The sequence below is a fragment of the Scleropages formosus genome, chromosome 11 (genome assembly GCF_900964775.1).
Source record: "Scleropages formosus chromosome 11, fSclFor1.1, whole genome shotgun sequence".
Lineage (NCBI taxonomy): Eukaryota > Metazoa > Chordata > Actinopteri > Osteoglossiformes > Osteoglossidae > Scleropages > Scleropages formosus.
Window position 1 is genome coordinate 12,109,435 of NC_041816.1, and position 19,783 is coordinate 12,129,217.

At 45.0% G+C, this 19,783-nt stretch overlaps 2 protein-coding genes across 2 annotated transcripts; one reads left to right on the forward strand and one right to left on the reverse strand.

The window, feature by feature from the left end:
* Positions 1 to 10,875: 10,875 nt before the first annotated feature.
* Positions 10,876 to 14,825, reverse strand: tlnrd1 (talin rod domain containing 1). The gene has a single exon (XM_018763241.2). It carries the CDS (start codon positions 12,472 to 12,474, stop codon positions 11,410 to 11,412), a length of 1,065 nt encoding a protein of 354 aa, XP_018618757.1. The 5' UTR covers positions 12,475 to 14,825; the 3' UTR covers positions 10,876 to 11,409.
* Positions 14,826 to 16,966: 2,141 nt separating this feature from the next.
* Positions 16,967 to 18,532, forward strand: LOC108940872 (LRP chaperone MESD). Its single transcript, XM_074559709.1, is given in 4 exon segments — positions 16,967 to 16,984; positions 17,305 to 17,570; positions 18,282 to 18,369; positions 18,371 to 18,532. Coding segments are annotated over 4 exon segments (534 nt in total).
* Positions 18,533 to 19,783: the final 1,251 nt, after the last annotated feature.

Sequence of the window (19,783 nt, forward strand, 5' to 3'; positions counted from 1 at the left end):
GTACGCTGACATGAGCGTAAACCCTAATCACCTTTTTCCCATTTATGCTCACAAAAATTAAATGCAATTTGAAAGATAATTTTTTTTTAAATTGTGAACTGGTGGTCCTTATTTGCCCTTTGTTCCACCTTGGCGTAGTAGTCATCTACCGGGTGCTGGAGCTCGTGAGCGGACAGAGTGGAGAAGCGTCACGGTCATGCCCACATGGGGTTCATTCCAGTGAGCTTCTAAATGGCCTTGCTATTGCTGGCCTGAGTCCTTTGTCTGTTTATTTATCTATCCAGAGTGGATGCAGTCCTCCCCGCCCAGGGGTCAGGACTAAAGTGACTCCAAGCAGGGGCGGCAACACAGAGGGCTCAGTGAGGATGAGGCCTCCAGCCCTGAATACAGCTAGTGTGGGGCGTTGTGCGCGGGCCAGGAGGGAGTCCCAAAGCAAACAGGGCTGGGACTGACCCGCCGTTATACTGCCCTTCTGAGACCGTGGGGTCCCGAAACAGAAGTCGCCCCTCAGAGACGAGGCCTCCCCATACCCCAGTACCCTCTGTGTAACACTTTAACCTGTCCGTGTGCTGTAGGGTGTTGTCTGAGCGCCTTGATAGGCAGGGAGGGTGCCGTTCTGCAGTAAATACAGTCATTGTTCAAGGGCCCTCCCTGCCTTCGTAAATAGCATGATTGCTGAGCGATGGCCCACCCCCACGCGCAGTGGCACGCTCCCAGACCTGTTCATGAAAGGACTCCCTTCATTAGCGCATCCCTTCGCAGCGCGCAGAGCCCTGGGCGCGCGGTGAGCGCGGCAGCGTGGGGCCGCACCGAGGCACTTTCCCACCACATCCATTTTGCGCACTTTTAATAATGTATTATTGTAAGAAAGGTCTCTGCAGAACTGGCAAATTTGTCAGAGGATGACGGCCTTTGCCGGACCTCTTTTATTGCATCGTAAAGCCACACAAGGTCTCCTTATTGAATCCAATCACCTCCCTCCCCCTGTTCTCACTATTTAGCGTAGCAGTATGGGATTTAGAGAAAGCGATCATTTTCCACATTTTGACATGCGTTGAAAAAACCATGTCTTTAAAAGCATTTACCGTGTTAATGAAAACACGAGGAGGGAATCAAGCTGTAAGTCATGTCACTCTTACGTGGTTTCCCTTTTCATTGCAGTGCACTTCTTACATGCTGTGAACCTTCCGGCGAGAAATTCGAAGAACGGTGAGCTGTGTCTCCCTCTGCTGGAAAGTCGCACGTTTTCAGCTGTTACCTCCATCTACAGCCTGACCAACCACATCTTCTCATCATGGGTGTAACAACCTGTCAGGTATTGCGAAACCGAGAAAAAAAAAATGCTGGAAATAATAGTCAGAAGAGTTATGATCCCAGGGGGTGCGGTGGCGCAGTGGGTTGGACCGCAGTCCTGCTCTCCGGTGGGTCTGGGGTTCGAGTCCCGCTTGGGGTGCCTTGTGACGGACTGGCGTCCCGTCCTGGGTGTGTCCCCTCCCCCTCCGGCCTTACGCCCTGTGTTGCCGGGTAGGCTCCGGTTCCCCGTGACCCCGTATGGGACAAGCGGTTCTGAAAATGTGTGTGTGTGTGTGTGAGTTATGATCCCATCCTGGGAGGTCACTGGGTTGTTTAACTAGTGAGGGATGCACATTACACATATAGTGGGTGGCACAGCGCCTGGGTGGTTCGAAAGGACATGGTTTCGATCCCCTCTCCCTGTGTCTGTGTGGGTTTCCCCTGGGTGCTCTGGTTTCCTCCCACAGTCCAAAGACATGCTGCTGAGGTTTTTTCATAGTGTGTGAGTGACAGAGAGAGTGTGTTCCACTGATGTATGGATGAGTGGCCCATTGTAAGTAGTGCATCTAGCAGTGTAAGTTACCCCGGTGAATAAGGTGTGTGGGTTGATAACAGTACATAGAGTTCATTGGAAGTCGCCTTGGAGAAAAGCATCTGCTAAGTAAATAAATGTAATAGTCTACATACAACAAAGACCAGCAAATCTATTGTTATATTTAGCTGATATTTCTCTCCAAAGCAACTTACAGTGTTTTGCTAAATATAATGACTTACCAATTTATACATCTGATTAAATTTTACTGTGTCATTTCAGGGGAAGTGTAAGATACTACAGCAGGAGGTGAGATTAGAACCTGTGTCCTTTGACTCCAAGGACTGCACATGCTAATAAAAAGAACAAAGCTGTATGAATAAAAAATTTTCTATAATGTAGTTTAATACAAACTAATCTCTCAGACAATACTCTTTACTCAGCCTTTTACATGTCAGTAACTGATATTCATAATCTACTTACTGTTTCAGTGACCTGACCTCATTATTTCCTAATATACGATTATCTCACATTGTCTGAACTACTTGTCCCATATGGGGTCGCGGAGAGCTGGAGCTTAGCCTGGCAACACAGGGCAGAAGACTGGAGGAGGAGGAGGAGGAGAAGACACACCCAGGACGGGACACCAGTTCGTCGCAAGGCACCCCAAGCAGGACTCGAACTCCAGACCCACCAGAAAGCAGGACCTGGTCCAACCCACTACGCCATCACACCCCACTACAATCATCTAAGAATTTTAAAATGCGGTTCAGATGTGTAGGTACCATCACTATAAAGTATTTCATTACAATGTGTTTTAATTCACTACAAGGAAACGCTGCTACGAAAAGTAGAAACTTTCATTCCTGTTGCATCCTTCAACTGAAAAGAAATCATTTGTTCAATCATTGCAAAAAGTGCATTTCATTGTTTTTTCCTAGGAATTAATGTATGCAAATTGTAAGTGTGAATAGACTATATGTCAGGAAAGAGAAAAATTGCTTTGATCAAATCTCAATTTTGTGACGAGAAAATAAAAGTCATTAGGTGTTTCGTAATGATAAACATAGAGCTGGATTGCACAAAAAACCCTCTAGTGGCATAAGTAAAAATTAACAAGAGAAATCAGTGGATAGCTCAGTACAACATGTGAGCTAAGGCTCCTAAACTAAGGAACAAATATACAGTATGTTCTGGCCTAAGCACATCCTTTGAAAGTGCATTGAAATTTTCCCAGGAAATACACACATTGTCTGAAATCACTTGTCCCAAATGGGGTTGCAGCAAACCGGAGCCTAACCCAGCAACACAGGGTGCAAGGCTGAAGGGGGAGGGGACACACACAGGACGGGATGCCAGTCCATCACAAGGGACCCCAAACGGGGCTCAAACCCTAGACCCACTGGAGAGCAGGACCCAGTCAAACCCTGCTGCACCACCGCGCCCCTTCTCCCAGGAAATAATCAAGTGAATATACTCACCGCAATATACTAATCTTACCATGAGACTTTCATAACGCTTTGATGTATACCGGAAAACAGCAGTTACTTTCTCTTCAAAGAAATGTGTCTCTGTGAAATAAGTAAATTAATCAAGTAAACTCCTGCATTTTCTGAAAACTGGGTCCAACGGGCCAGCAGTACAGGCTGATTCCTGGGACGACATGGGGGGAAGACCACCAGCATGGTCCTGTTTACAGAAACAGGCAGTAGCGTCAGCTTTCACAAGTTCACTTGTTACCGTGTTTAGCAAAGACTCGGATAAAACGTACTTTGTTTTAAACCACACGTGCCACAGTCACCCACGCATGTTCTCTGTTATGCACTTCAGCTTTTCCTTTGAAAAAAAAACATCCAGAAGAGCAGCGCTTAGATGCAGCTCAACACTCGAACCTTTTGCGAAATGACCAAGCACGGTAATGGAACGTGATGTGTTCCAACCATATAGAGCTCAGGACAGAGACCACGGCGGCAGGTTCTGCAGGCTGCGAAACTGTGCCCCGTACCACAACTTTAACTGAACCATAGGAGGCTGTTGAAGTCCCTGCGAGTCACACACACACATTCTGTGTTGCAGGCCTTGGCCTCTTCGTCCCTGGGCAGTGTGGGCGTCTTAATGACACAGGACGTCCTACTTTAAGAACAATGCAGGTGCAGCAGGGATAGGAAAAGGTCCAGTGTCCATGCGCAGGGTGTTCCTCCAGCCAGCCACATGTGTCCCCTCTGAGGGCAGCGGATGAACGCCTGCCCTGTGGCCCACTTCTTTGACCGCTATAACACTCACGGGCAGGATAGATAAAAAAAAGACAAACTCTTGGTTCACATTTAACTGCCTTTCCTTTCTGGTTGAACTACAATGACAATGAAGGAAGATCGTTCCTCGTTTTCTCTTTAACGCCACTGACTTCCAAATGTAAGCTATTAAAAATAGATATTGATGAAGGTTCTCAGCATAGTTTTGTGATTTTTACTTCTTCCTAAAAGGGCACTTTCTGTATCCAAAGTCAGAGTTGGAATGTGTGGTACTTTCATGGGGCAAATTGAGCAGTGAGCTATATAATCAGCATTTTTGGTGTTCTCGCATGCTTCTGTGAGAAAGTGCAGTAAAACAAGGGTAAGACTCAATCATGCTCGGGCAGCTGAAGGTCAGTGACACGAATTGTTCTGGGGGCTGCTTTTGTTAAATCACTGAAGATGCTGTGCTGAATGCAGCCCCAAGGGGATGGTCCATTGTTTACTCTGTTAAAAGAGGAACTTTTACTGTGATTCATTTAAAACAATGAGTTCAAAGGTGGTGCTTCCTTGTGTGGGCTCAGCATTTCCAAGACAAGGCACGGTAAGAGGTTGCTGGTTTGCTCTGCCACTGTGCACGATTATTGCGTGGCGAAAGGAGAAGGGCTGGACCAAGTCCTGACATTTACATTTGTCCCTTTAGCAGAAACTTTTTCTCCAATGTGATGTACATCTCATATTAAATGCAATGTGTGCATTACATTAGCAGGAAGAGTGACATAGCTGCAGACATGTGATTCATAAGCACAGTGAGTTTGTTTCTTTCCCAGTGTTCATCACATGAGTAGCTGCATAAAACTTTATCCGAATATAAACTTTATCCGAGTATGAACAATTTCTAATCACCTTCCCAGTAATATTTTTTTAAACCGTCCACTTTATTAGGTAGACCTGTTCAGCTGCTCGTTAACGCAAATATCTAATCAGCCAGTCACATGGCAGCATCTCAATGCATTTAGGCATGTAGACATGGGCAAGACGATCTGCTGAAGTTCCAACTCAGCATCAGAATGGGGAAGAAAGGTAATTTGAGTGACTTTGAACATGGTATGGTTGTTGGTGCCAGACGGGCTGGTTTGAGTATTTCAAAAACTACTGACCTACTGGGATTTTCACGCACAACCATCTCTAGGGTTTACAGAGAATTGCCAGAAAAAGAGAAAATGTCCAGTGAGCGGCAGTTCTGTGGGCAAAATTCCTTGTTGATGCCAGAGGAGAATGGCCAGACTGGTTCAAGCTGATAGAAAGGCAACAGTAACTCAAATGACCATTCATTACAACCGAGGTATGCAGAAGAGCATCTCTGAATGCACAACACGTCAAACCTTAAAGCAGATGGGCTACAGCAACAGAAGACCACACCGGGTGCCACTCCTGTCAGCTAAGAACAGGAAACTGAGGCTACAATTTACACGGGTTCATCAAAATTGGACAATAGAAGATTGGAAAAACGTTGCCTGGTCTGATGAGTCTCGATTTCTGCTGCGACATTCAGATGGTAGGGTCAGAATTTGGTGTAAACAACATGAAAGCATGGATCCATCCTACCTTGTATCAACGGTTCAGGCTGGTGGTGGTGGTGTAATGGTGTGGGGGATATTTCCTTGGCACACTTTGGGCTCCTTAGTAGATATGAGACATATTAGCAGTAACACCTAGTCTAGTGAAAAAAATAGCCTCCAAAACTGACAGGCAACATTGGCACCTAAACAGTACACAGTATGTGTATTTATGCTGGAGGATTTCAGTAATGGTGTACATACTGATTACTCTTGTGAGCATGATACATTTACATTTACATTTACAATTATTCATTAAGTGGGGGTGTGGTGGTGCAGCAGGTTTGCCCTGTGCCTGTTCTCTGGTGGGTCTGGGGTTCGAGTCCTGCTTGGGGTGCCTTCCGACGTCCTGGGTGTGTCCCCTCCCCCTCCAGCCTTGCGCCCTATGTTGCCAGGTTAGGCTCTGGCCCGCTGCGACCCCTGCTTGGGACAAGCAGTTTCTGTGTGAGTGATTATTCATTAAGCAGATGCTTTTCTCCAAAGCAATTACATCTCACAGAAAATACAATGAGTGCATTACATCAACATCTCTACAAGCACATCTTCAAAGTTTCTGAAGAACCCGGATATACGTTTCCAGCCGTAGCTATCGGCCCGTTATTCAGTCCAGAGCTGAGATCGGGCTCAAAAGCAGCCCAAAGAGATAAATATATTAACCTCTGGTGCCTCCTTAGATCTCCTTCAGCCTTAATGTGTTTGGGTAAGTGACTGTGTGTCAGGGGCTGCAGCGGAACGTGCCGCCTCCTGGTCTCCTTGTTCAGCTGCTATGAGCTCTGAGGGCTGAGCATCTCGAACCCACGTGTGTTTGACAGCAGCGGGCCATCTTGATGTTCAGCCATTTTAGAGGCTCTAACAGTTAGAACAGAAGCATGTTTTGACAGTCTGGGAGTATCACGTGTCACCAGGCAGACGCTCTTCCTTGCTGGATGCAGGGTTTGGCCCACTCAGGGGTGGTCCTGTGAACAGCTGCTCTGTTTGTTTGTGAAGAGCTCACAGAAGCCATGCAGTAATGTAGTGCTATAACATCAACACAGACCCCTTTATCACAGGGTAAATGTAAAAGTGCAGCATAAAAGCAGAAATTGGTCGATAATAATAATAATAATAATAATAGTAAAACACTGTACTTTGATAGTTAATTTAATTCTAGCGAAATTTTTGTTCAACCCCAATCCCATATGCAGAAGTATAGTATGTTTAGGTAGAGAGCCGATTGCATACATAATGTATACATATTAGTTTGATACATCTGTAATATGCTGTCAAAATATAAAATCAATGCCTCTGTATGGGATTTTTCTTCAAACATTTATATTCATTATTAATTATGACCCAGATGACCACTGTTAGGAGTTTCTTTATAGATGTGCACTTGTTAAATGTCAGCCCTGTGTGTTTTATGAATGCAATTGCACGTGACCTTTCTGCATTGTTTTCCTTTCAACACAGGTTTGGCCATAAATCCGTAACCTGTGTTCCAAAGATCTTAGAACCCCGCTGAAGCTGGTGGCGTAGTGTGGAAAGAAAGGTGTAAACTGGTGCCGCAGATAGGCGCGGCCTGTATGCGGTGGTGCGCGATGCTGACCGGCGGACATCCAATACGTTATCTTCACGGAAACCCATCACCTCATCTATAAATGATGAAAGGAAGACTGCTCACTTTTCATCTCAGTGTCCTTTTACATCTGACACCGGAATGACTTTCGCAGGCAGATACATTTTGTCCAAAAATGAATCAAATTACAGCTAACACTAAAAATGTTTGAAGCATCTGAAAAATCATATGAAAAATACAGTATCTTATGCTGAAATACCGCAGGAAGATACAAAGTGATAGAGAAATGCAGACGACAGCTGGCTTCTTTGTCCAGGGGGTAAAAGATCAGGTGACCAGCTAGCACATCGCCGAGCCTTCGTTCAGATGTAGCGTATCTGTGCGAATGGCGTATCCCTAACGGGCACGAGCGCAGAGCCGTAAACGTCTGACGAATTCACCCGAGCGCCAGCAAGAACAAAGAGTGAGTATTTATAAAACACACCACACGTCAGTAATTTCATTACCTGCGATCAAATTTCCTGGAATGAACTGTGAAATAATGTGCACGTAATGCTGCTGACCTCTGCCCTTTGTAATGTACGACCTTGTAATATTTACTGATCGGTATGGCGAAGGACGTCAACATCGGAATTGTTATGAACGTCATGTTAAAGCTCTGTGCGTAACACATCTCGAATGGGATTCTGGGCTGCTCGCGAAGCAGAGGTCCGTTTCCCCGAAGGGAAGCGTCCATATCACAGTGGGGATGGGATAGGATAGGCGAGATATCCCTCCTTTCGCAGGAAATGGGCGAAACCTGGATTGAAATTATTGCTCAAACATTCGGAGCTCTGAAGGAAATGTCTCCTGATAGCGCAAGTTATATATTTCCTGTTGCGAGCTCTTCATTTCAGCAAACATTGAAAACAAGAAAATAGGCCGGGTTTATTCAGGCATCGCTCTTCAGTCGTTTAAAATCTTCGTCTGTGCTAAAACTTTGCTGTTCTTCAAAACGGAAAACAAAGTCTATACAACCGCTCGCAATTTTTAAACTGCTACATGACAAGCTATTGAACTGTAATAAGTTATGTTAAATTGTCTGCTTTCAAGGAAAAGCGAGCTGAGCACTTAGCCACAAAACGCTTTTGTCATTTGTCTAAAATTTAGATAATGGAAGACTAATCATAAGCCTTGTGGCCTATAAAAAAACGAGACGCTAATGTCCTTACTAGGGCTCAATTTTTTAAAGTTAGACTCATTTGTCAGGCGAAGGTTCAGCTGATGGAGTCATTGTCTTCAGACTTCAGTTTGCCTTATCTGTACTTGAGCGATTCATTCACGTTCACGTTTATCCAATTAGCCGATGCTTTTCTCCAAAGCAACGTACATCTTAGAGAGAAATACAAATGCACGACATCAACAGAAGGAGAGATTTGGATGCAGACACACAAATCTAGAGTCCATTCAGTTCGTCACATTCCGTCGTATGAATCAGTTTACATCACACGAGTAGCTGCTTATTGGCATTTCCATTATTAAACAAATTATTAAAAATTATTAAACATACCAAACATGTACACGTTTATTGAGCGCTTATGAGATCAGGGGAGAATTGAATCTGAAAGAGTTATTAATTGCAGAGAGAGATTCAGCAGTGCTGAGTGGCGGGGGGGGGTGTGTGTGTGTGTGTGTGTGTGTGTGTGTGTGTGTGTGTGTGTGTGTGTGTGTGTGGCATTCCAACACGTTGGAGCCAGAACCGAAAACCAGGGCTGCAGTGCTAAAATGTGGCCATGGAGACTTCAGACAGCAACAGGGTGGACTTAGGAGTATTACTGCGTTTACCACCGTTCGCAACGACTCACAGCAGATTCGATCTTCTCAGGCTATGCACTGTGCAACTACGTGTAACTAACTAAACCTAAGGCTGCTCTACGTGTCACACTGGTACTATAAAATCCTTGGGGAAAAAAAAAACAGACCTTACTTAAAAGAAATGTCTATATTCAAATTGTTCGTTGTTCAGATGATCTCAGGTATAGTTCAGTCCTCATGATAATTATTATAAGGTGCATTAAAAATTGCATATCAGGTTATACAGATGATCCAACTGCCAGGGAAAAGTTTGAACAGTTTTCCCAACCCTCTCATGTGTGACAATAAGAAAACCGGTCAGTTTAGTCTTAGTCTTTACATGTACGTCACTTTGGAGAAGAACGTGCTAAATGAGTGAATATAAATGTACCCATACAGGTTAGACTGACACAACATGGTACAATCTAAACAGACCTCAGAGAGCTTAGGAGTTAGAGCTGCAAGAGCTCATCTGTCTGGAGATTATTATAAAACCACAGCAAAACAGTTTGGTTTAAGCTTTTTTGGTGGTGGGCAGTGTTAGTTTTTCAGCAAACGCCGTTTGTCTGGATGTGGTATTTTTACATTTATCCATTTAGAGACTATTCTCCGCAAGATGTAAAGGATAAAGCAGGTGGTCTTTTGGAAGCTTAATCAGCTGTTCTTTTTTGAGAGCAAATGTGCCCCCTTGGGTGTTCAATCTGTGCTTTTTTTGAAGATGCGTGAACGTGGATTTGGGCCGCAGCGAGAGCCGCCTGTTGATCCTCGGAAAACATACAAGGGTTTTTCTGGTGATATTTTTTCTTATTCTTCCTGATATTTTTGAAGGATGGCTACCTTGAGCTAGTGTGGCTGTGGCCATGTCTCTTGATTCTATAATGCAGTAGAAATGTTGCAAAAACTGCTATAAAAAATTATAAATGCTGATTTAAAATTCTACTGCCATGTACCTTAAACACCTTTTTTGCATATTCAAACATAATTTTACATGGTTGGAGAACACTGCAAAAATTCTTTTATTTTAAAAAGCGTGTCATCACTGTAAACACTAGTAAAGCAGATACTATGTTTCTTTCCCCTGTTTTGACTCTGTGTAATAATGTGTCCCTCTTATTACTATTGATCCCTGCATTCGCTAACCATTATCTTGAGGACAGTACAGTACATCATTTATTCTACATGAATGAGTTTAACAATTTATATGCAGTGTTATGTGCAATTACTGTCTGGGGAATTTTACTGTTAGGCTTATAAGTGCATGTATTTCATCATATTTGCATAATTCAGGTACCCATAATCTAAACTTTCACAGAAAGAGATACCTGGAAGACCTTCAGCAAAAAAACAGGCTGTTTAACATAATATAATATATTGTGTACATTTTTTGTGGTCTGTGTATTTGTAACTTGTTCCAAATAGCTGCAAAGAACCCATCAAAGATTTTCACCACTTGTACAGTTGTGGTTATGGTGAAGTGACAAAGTGATTTAATAAAGATGTTGGAATATTAAATCATAGGGATGTAGGTAAACAGAAGACCCTTGTCAAAATACAGTATTTTATGGGTAGTTTAACACCCATTTGTAATCTTTGCCACAGACTTTTTCTGGTATGTACCATACAGCCTCTAAAGCACTTTAATTTTTCCCCAGGTAAAGCCATACAGATATTAAGCTGATTTTTTTTTTTTTTTTTTTAAAAAAAAAAAAAAAATCCTCCCCCCTAGTCATATCACTTAAATAGGTATGGGATAAAAATACTGTCATATTCTCTGATGTACACTAGCTGAAGACTCAAGATCATGACAAATGAGAAAACCATTTTAATATTTGAAATAAATATTCCAATACATGCATGAACAAAACACATTAAAAAACTAGTAAGTCAGGTAAATAGTGTAAAACCTATAGCACACATTCACAGCAGCTTTTACCCATTTCACACATGGAACACATACAAAGCCACTCTCCCCACATTTACACAAATTCTGTACTTCTATAGATCACCATGTCATAGGTCAAATGAGCGCAGCTACATCCATCTGAAGACTGAGGTAAACTTCTCTTGCATTTTCATTCATTATATCCTTGCAAAGAGAGGGGTCAACGGTTGATTCTCTTAAGGTTATTGGTTGGCTTCTTGTAGAAAGGCTTCAATCACAACCAGTGTGAGAAAACCTTGTACTCTGAGCTCTCTGCAGAAAACCCTTGACTGCTCACATTAGCAGCAGCCTCCCTGCTACTCTTTGCATTCACTTCAAATTGTTGTAAAGGGTGCATCCAGTCAGTCAATCTCTTTGGCATACAAAATTAATGTTAACAAATAAGATTTGTTATTTAGAAAGTACTAATTCACAGAATGGGAGTTGACTGGCGGTAAAGTCCTGGGCGAAGACCTTTCCCTTAGTGCCTGAGAGAGCAGGTTACAGCCATCCGAGACCGCGCAGGCCGAGTTCCGCAAGCGCTCCCGGTAATCAGTCATCTTTGTGCTGTTCTCCGGAAGTTGGGACACATCCCTGAGGCCCTGGGTCAAGTGAACGCACGCCGAAACGACACTCATTGCCCCCCCAAGGATAGCTGTCTGCACCGCCTTGCCCTCGGGACTGATGGTGGCTGCTCGGCCCAGGAACTGAGGCTCGGTGGCAAAGCCCACCAAGGCATTCACAGACTGCACGAGGGGTCCACTGAAGAGCACACACCTGTTCCTTGTCAGTTCACTTGGGGAAGTTTTCACCTCCTTCACACAGGCCAGGAGTGCTGTGGCACTGGTGCTCATGCACTTTACACTCAGTTTGAACTGCTCCTTGGCGAACCTGTCCTTGGACTTCTCACTGGCCTGTATGGAGGCATCTGTCAGGGTCTTCAGGTTTTTGGAGATGTTCTGAGACACCTCAAGCAGGAGCTGGGGGGTCAGGTCAGCCAGGGCGGTCACCCTGAGCATAGCACAGCTCTGCTCCACCTCATGTCGGCAGCGGGTCACCTTGTATCGGTCCACCAAACCGGGCAGAGAGGCTTGGGAGCCGGGCATTTCCACGGCAGCCAGGTAAGCAGCGTGGGCCGAGAACTCTGTCAGCGAGACCACCAAGTCCCCCATTTCCAGCAGGCGGTCACCAACCTCCATGAACCTGCCCATGTTTAGCTGACTCTGGATATCGTGCGTCAGGATCGACAGCTCCTTGGTCCTGGCGATCACGGTGTCTCTGCACTGTTCGAACGTCTCCGCGACCGCGAAGCCCTCGCCGCTTGTGACGGGTCGCGTTTCGCTGGACAGCAGGAGCAGGTCAGCCACCAGCTGCATCTTGCCCTTACACGCGTCACAGACGGAGACGAGTTTCTTCCTCTGCTGAAGGCTGCCGCTCAGAATGCTGCTCGAACCCTCGCTAGCAGACTTAGCCGAGCCACCACTGGCCATAGTAGGCTGCTCTCGCTGTTCCTGCACTTCTGTGAAGACAGGTTACACCACGCGCTCCACTGATACCTTGTACCTTAAGACATTTCTTCCCCTAAAAACCAAATTACTTCACTAGCAAAAAAAAAAAAAAAAAAAAGTTTGCAGAAATAAGACACTAAGCTTTCCACGTAAACTACCTTGTTATCCTTCCTTGTAGCTATAATATCAGCTGCTTGTTGTAAGCTTTAGACAGTAAAACATTGAACTAAACATTTCCCCCCCACAAAATGACCCCAAAAAAGGCAACTAAGATTCCAACTTTGACAAGTGAGCAGCAGGTAACACAAAGCACATTTATTTCACTAATTGCAAATCTGTTTCTTTTGTATTTTCTGTGGCGGCTTGGCCCTCAAAAGTCAGCTGAAAGACAGCTGTTTAAAATTGAGTAAGAAAAGGTTAAAATAAGACTTAGTAAGAAACTGCAACTGAAACGCCCTTCAGGTGACAACATTTAGCTATAATTCACGTACTTTTCTGCAAAGTGTGAAACCTTCCCCAGTAAAATGCCCTTAACTGACAAACTGTTTACAACAGGACTGGTTACTTACAGGTTTTACTCAGTTAACAAGCTGTATTAATGAATTAACAATAGTGGACTGAACAATAAGACAAACGCTACCTAAATAACCAGACACAGTGCCACCAGACTGCCCCCAATTATTAAGGCAAATTGAAGACTTTTTAAAATATGTTGACTTGGTTGATGGGTTATGTGGCTGAAACGGGCAGTATGTGAAGTCTGTGGCGTGAACACGCTCTGAGGTGATTTTCGGAACCTCGTCGTGTCCGCTTCCCCCACCAGCACCCTGCCTGCCTCTCTCTCTCTCCCTCCCTTCCCGTTACTTCGTGTTTTATTCGGTGTCTGCGGCACCGCACACGGCAGCTCTCGCTGGGGCTGGGCGGGCTCTCGGGAGCTCGACTCCCCGGCTCTTTCCGACCACCCTGCCAGCACTGGGGGGCTCTTTCATAGCCCTTCTCACACAGCCGCCGCCACCCGAGCAGTTCCGATTGACCTCGCCCGGAACGCCGCGCCTTTCCTGCACCATCGTCCCATCGAGCCTCCAAAATAAAAGCCTCCGGCGGAGCGCGGGCGGCAGCGAGAGCGCGCCGAGCGTAGGGGTCCTTCGGCTTCTAGTCGGTTCGTCTTTCTCACGCAGGATCCCGCGACGGTTACTGGTTGGTTGGGCGCGTCCGGTTCCCACGCGCATATCTAACATGCGCGCGCGCGCCGACTTCCTCAGGCAGAAACTAGACGCGATCCTACCCTCGTCCTGCGGCGGCGGCGCGGTTGCAGGGGCTCCGCGTTCCTCTCCATTGTATCACAGCACTGTTCTCTGCCTTTCCGGCAGCGGCACACTGCGGAACTTCTGAGCGCCTCGTTTGCCGTCGAAAACTCCGCCAGGGAAGCGCTCGAGAGCGGGCTGTCCGGGAACCGCTCCCGCCACGGCTCCCGTACTAGGAAGCGGAGGAGGGTGTGGCCGCGCTGGGGCCGCTTCAAACGGGCGCGCGTACTCCGACGAACCCCGCAACTTTCACTTGTGTTCCCCGGCTCATACGGACACGCAGCATCGCACGATATCACACGACACGTCCGGCGTTGTGGGTCTTGGATCCCCGTGGGAAGCTCCTGTTCTCTCTTGTCATTCAGTGGCCCGGAATTGAAGCGGACTGAGCGCTTTTGCCACCAGCCATCCCTTCCCGAGGCCCCGCCGCGGGCGCGCTCGATTTCGCCGGTCTGAGGACAAAGTTACAACCTCACGCCCAGCAAAGTGTTCCTCCCAGGCTGGACGGATGCCCCGCCTTCCATTCCTCTCCCTAATTATTTAGCGAGCTCTGCTTGAAAGATGTAGGCGTTAGCAGCGTGCCATGCCGCTCTCGTTTGTTGAAAGTTTGTGTTCACACTCCCAGACATACAGCTGTAAGGTCTCGATGAAACGCTGTCGTCGCTCTAGCCTCCGTTAAACCTTTAATTTTTCGCTACACGTCGCCGCCTACGCTGAAAGTTTTAAGATTTTCCACTGCACTTGCACACATGTAAACATCTTCCTTCCTGGTTTTTCTGAATCCTGAAGGTAAACAACGTATATATTACGCCAGAATAGTACTTTAGCGAAATCGGGAACTTTTTATGTAAAACATTTAGTAGACGCTTTTCTCCAAAGCGGCCTACATCTCATAGAAAACGCATGCCTACAGCTGACCAAAGGTTTTTAAGTATAATAGCTTTTTGTGTCCGATAAGAATAACGTTCCCTTACCAGCTAGAATTTGTACCCCCACCTATTAAAACAGTGCAGTAAAATATCTTTAAATTACCGTTTTTTTTCCAGAAAATTAATGGCAGTTTTTAACGCTTAAAATTTTTTATATTATGTAGTTTAAGGTGCATAGTCTTACAAGTACAAAATGTATGAAAACGTTTCTAGTAAACTCCTGGTATCTTCGTCAAATTTGAAGAGATGAGTCGACTATGTGAACTTTATAACGAGTTCAGTAATATGAAACCGTATACGATCACGCCTGGTACATTACAAGAGAGGAGGGGGGAAAGGAAAAAAAAAAAAAAAAAAACCCTACCGTGTGTTTCCAGCGGTAAATTGGTAAGAGAACCATAGTAATACAGCCAGCGGTGTAATCTGAGTACGGGCTGTCTGTGATAATTATGACGTCACTCCTTGAAACCGCTCTAAAGACGCTGGGGATGTGAACCAGCCAATCAAGGAAGAGGAGGGTGGGATTTGCATGTTGGACACACTCTTTTGGGGGCGTGTATACAAGGTGGGGGGCGTGGGGAATTGCCGAATATTAAATAATTTACTGTATTATTGTAAATAAAACTGAAAGCAGACGGTATACGGGGTAATGATCTCTCAAAAATATCGCAGCTCCAAACTTTTGTTCAATTAACAGAAAACAAGGAAGCAACATTTCATTTTTTAGTGATCCTTACAATCCGATAAGAGAAAAATATTCAGAATGATAATAGGTTACAAAAAATAAAAAGTAAATATTTGAGTAGCTACATGCTTACGGTATAAATCATACTGTACCCACAAGGATTAAATGGAGTTACAGGGCAGTCAAAGTATTTGAAGAATACAGAGGAGTCCGTAATAGTGCAACATGAAACGTGTCACTCGTGTCCTGCAAGCACCGTGGAGCTTCAGGCTTCGCAGGCTTTCTGTGCGCTGCCACAAGCTGTGCATTGTCCGTCTCACAGCTGCGCGGGGCACTGTGCCATTGGGTGGAGTGTCCTGAGAGGAAACTGCTCTTTTTCTCTTTGTGCATGTGATGACAAGAAGCACACAGCTGAGGACCAGCTCCGGTGTCCAAACGAAAGCAGTCTTTCTCGAGTGCTTCTTCCAGCTGCTGTTTTGCATGTTTGCAGCACGCAGGGATAACAATTAGCAGTGGGATGGCCAGCAAAGGTTATTCTCACTTGCATTATGTTGTCAGCTTTGAAAGGACTCGGGTTCATACTGCATCTGCACATGATCCTGTAAATAGTGAGCAAACTAACCTGCTTTATATGTAGTCAAAGACAATGAAATGCGTGTCTTATTTTTGGCACAACTTGAAATTTTGTGCTCTTGGAGAGGCTCTTGGCAGCCTTCTCAGAGAGATTAGTTCTTCCTTCTCTCCCTCCCACCAAAGTGGAAATGGCCACTTGGGAGATCATCCCAGACACAAAGATTTAAGTACTTAAGGGAATTTTCCAACTGATGCTGCAAGCACATCCTCTTAGTGTTTGTGCTTATTGTGTGATTTGGAATGGCCGATACTGGACAATTTGGGTATTTTCCGAAATAATCATTGATTTTGAATTGATTATGATCATTCGAGATTTATTTACAAATTTAAATTTTTCTGCAAAATATTTTATTACCTCTTTTAGAGTAGAACACTGATGTCAATGGTACGAAATGCGCGATTTTGGCGATGCACAGAAATACACTGAGCGAATACATGCAGTTAAAGTCTGGCATTCTGTCCGTCGTAGTAATTATAGTCAAGCGTCGAGCTAAAGCGCTGCTCTTACACTGCGTTTGATACGCGGTGCATCCAGCCGAGAACCTCAACGCGAAGCCACGCCCCTAACGGTGCTGCTAGTGTTACAGCCAATCAGCGCCGTGCCTGGTGAAAAATAGGTCCGCGTGCCTCTGAGCTCGTGCGTTTATTCTGGTTCGTTTAGCCTTATCGGCTCTGTCGGTTATCGGCTGTAAGACCAACGGAAAGTTGATAAACAATAACAGAGATCATAGTGACGGGGATTTTGTGCCGCATTTGAAAAAACGGGAGCTAACATGCTAGTCGCTGACCAATGCTAGCTGCGAAGTGTCGAAACTAAGTGCGAAGAAGTCACTACTGTGGTAAATGTCACTGCGAATGTGACTGGTGTGATATTTAACCCTTAAATTTCGCTTTAACTTCAGCTTTTTGAGACGTCCAACTCAATGGGTGAATTTAGTCTGGTGTGGGAGATACAGCTTGTAATGTCACTGTTATTTTATGTCCGAAACTTGGACATAAGACAGAGGGTAGTAAATGATCCACTGGAAGAAGAGGGACTAGATTACAAAGTAACGAAATCATGCATTGATTGACAACTTCATAGACCGATAAAACATACTGACAACTTACATATATAATATTCTACATATGGTCAGCAGTCGGTTTATACATATACACAAAACAAACAATATTTAATTGTTCTTTTTATCAAAAGGAATCGCAGCTATTAAAATGGCCCTTTAAATGTTCCTTCTCCGTATGACACCGCTGTCCCCTCGAGCGTCTCCGCGCTGCCTTGTGTCCCCGCAAGGACGAGAGCGTTGAAGGAGGAGACCTTTCCGAGCACAGGCAGCCTCCACCACATGTACATGTCTCCCAAACGGATCCATCCAAGTCAAGCCGGAGGAACTCCTTAAAGATGCGAAAGAAAGGAAAGATGCTCATGGTGTTGGTCACCATCTCTGACGATCCCACTGAGAAAGTGATGGAGGAGATTAGCAGCTTGTGGCAGCGCAGCCTTTTCAGTGCAAATTTTAATATTCAGAGGTAACAGCAGGCACCGGGGAATGACACTGCATCCATCATCATGAGCAAACTGCTTGTCCTGTGCAGCGGCATGTTGGTCAGGAGCCCATCACAGAAGCATATGGCACAAGACAGAGCGTATCCTTCACACACTCGCAACAGGCAAATTAAACACATCTTTGTACTGTGGAAGGAGGCAGGAGCACATGGATGGAAGGCCACAAGGAAGCCCACATGAACACAGTGAGAACATGTAAACTTTGCACAACCCTACGCACGTCCAAACCCGCAACCCGGGACCTGTGAGGCAGCAGTACTACCCGCTGTGACCTCATGCAGCCCAACTCCTCTACAGCGATCACAAATTCACACTCATTCCAACTGCTTCTTTCTGTGTCCATGAAAAATCAAATCAGTAGTTTTATTTTGCTCGGTAGAAATCACATTTTGTAAAGTGATCTATGTTTTTGGAGTTTGATATCTTACTGGAGCAACTCTGGTTAAGCATCTTGCTGAAGGGTTCTGGTAATAGTAGGGCATCTCCCAGGACCTGCAGTAATAAGCATGCATGTATTTTGTCTGCGTTGTTGAGAAAGGTGGTTGGGCAAGTTTTTCAAAGATGGCGGTGAATATACATGTGAGCAACAAAGTGAAGGTGCTTCTTTTCAAAATAGTGGATCAGAATGTTGTCAGAACTGATGGAAAATACTGCTAAAGCTTTGTTTGTCCTAGATTTGTTGTACCCTCAAGCCATGTCATTTTCATGCTGCGTGATAGGAACTACACCTGGGAGATTAAAGACTTCAGCGTGGACCAGGAGGTGGTGTGCTGATGTGACCGTAGAGAGTCAAGTGTTCCCAAAGAGGTCTGCAGAGAAACATGGCAAGAAGCAGAAGAGCCGGAGTGAAAGGAAAACTGCGAAAAGAAAGCCAGCAAAAAACAGGAATTGTGATTTTCTGTTCATTAATTCAGTCCTTCTTTGAGGCAATTAACAGATGTTCATTTTTTTACATGAGCCAAAATATCCATATAAATATATTTTTGTGAAACTCTTTTGCTCGGTTCATATTTCGGGCTATGATCTTTGTGCGTACAGATTTTCATTCTACAAAATATACATAAAATCATCAAATACACAAGTACTTACCCAAGTTAAGGCAGTTATTTCCCCGATTAAAGAAGTTCTATCTTCTCTCAGTAGTCTCTACAGTATGGGTGTGACATACCGTTCCTCACACTCTCTTGGAATGCTAATTTTTATAGCCATCCTTTTCCCGGGTTTAACTTGTTCTATTATAATTTTGCCTTTTAGTGTTTTTTATTGATTAGAATATTTTAGGAAAGCAAACCAACAGGTGTGTACCTTCAAAATAATTGCAAAATCAATTTACTTCAGTTTCCTTCTTGTTCTCATGATAACTGCTGAGGTGGGGGTTCAAAAGATAGTTTCAAGATCCTATTGAGGATCTTGGTGTGTTCCCAGCTCAACTGAGAGATGTAAGTTCTCCCTCAAGTCTAGGGTTTGCCCTAGAGTCTTCTCCCAGTGCAACCTGCCAGGTATAGTTCTAGTAGGAGCAGACCCCGTAGCTCTCCCAGATTCTGAAGATCCTGACCTGTCACTGAGCGTGAGCCCACAGATCACGTAGAGAAGCCTCATTTTGGCAGCTTGTATCTGCAGTCTCGTCCTTTGGTCATCATGCAACGATTAGGACGATGGGGGTGTAGATTCAGCAGTTAAACTGATAGTTTTGCCCGAAGGCTTAGCTCCTGCTTCCTCACCACAGTTTGGTACAGTGTTTTCAGGACTGCTGCTGTTGCACCAGACCACCTTTGAGTCACTTGTGAACAAGACCCAGAGATACTTAAACTCCTCAACTCCTCCAGTTATGACCCCTTCACCTGGAGAGAGTAACCCACTCTTTTCCAGGAGAGGACTGTGACATTAGCCATGAAGGTTTGATTTTCATACCAGCAGCATCACACTTGGCAGTGAACCATGCAAGTGAACACCAAAGGTCCTAGTCAGATGAAGCCAAAAAGATATGATGTGCAATTCGCAGTCCCGTAAGCACATAAAGGTAAAAGGTAAGTGTACCCTGCCTAGATGAGGGTTAATGGGCCCCACACCTGGAGACAGGGGGTGCCATTTGCTGATGAGTGCCTGTTGGCCCGGCCAGCCACGTATTCCGACTGGGTCCACCCAGAAATGGAGATGTGGAACCATTTTGAGGCTC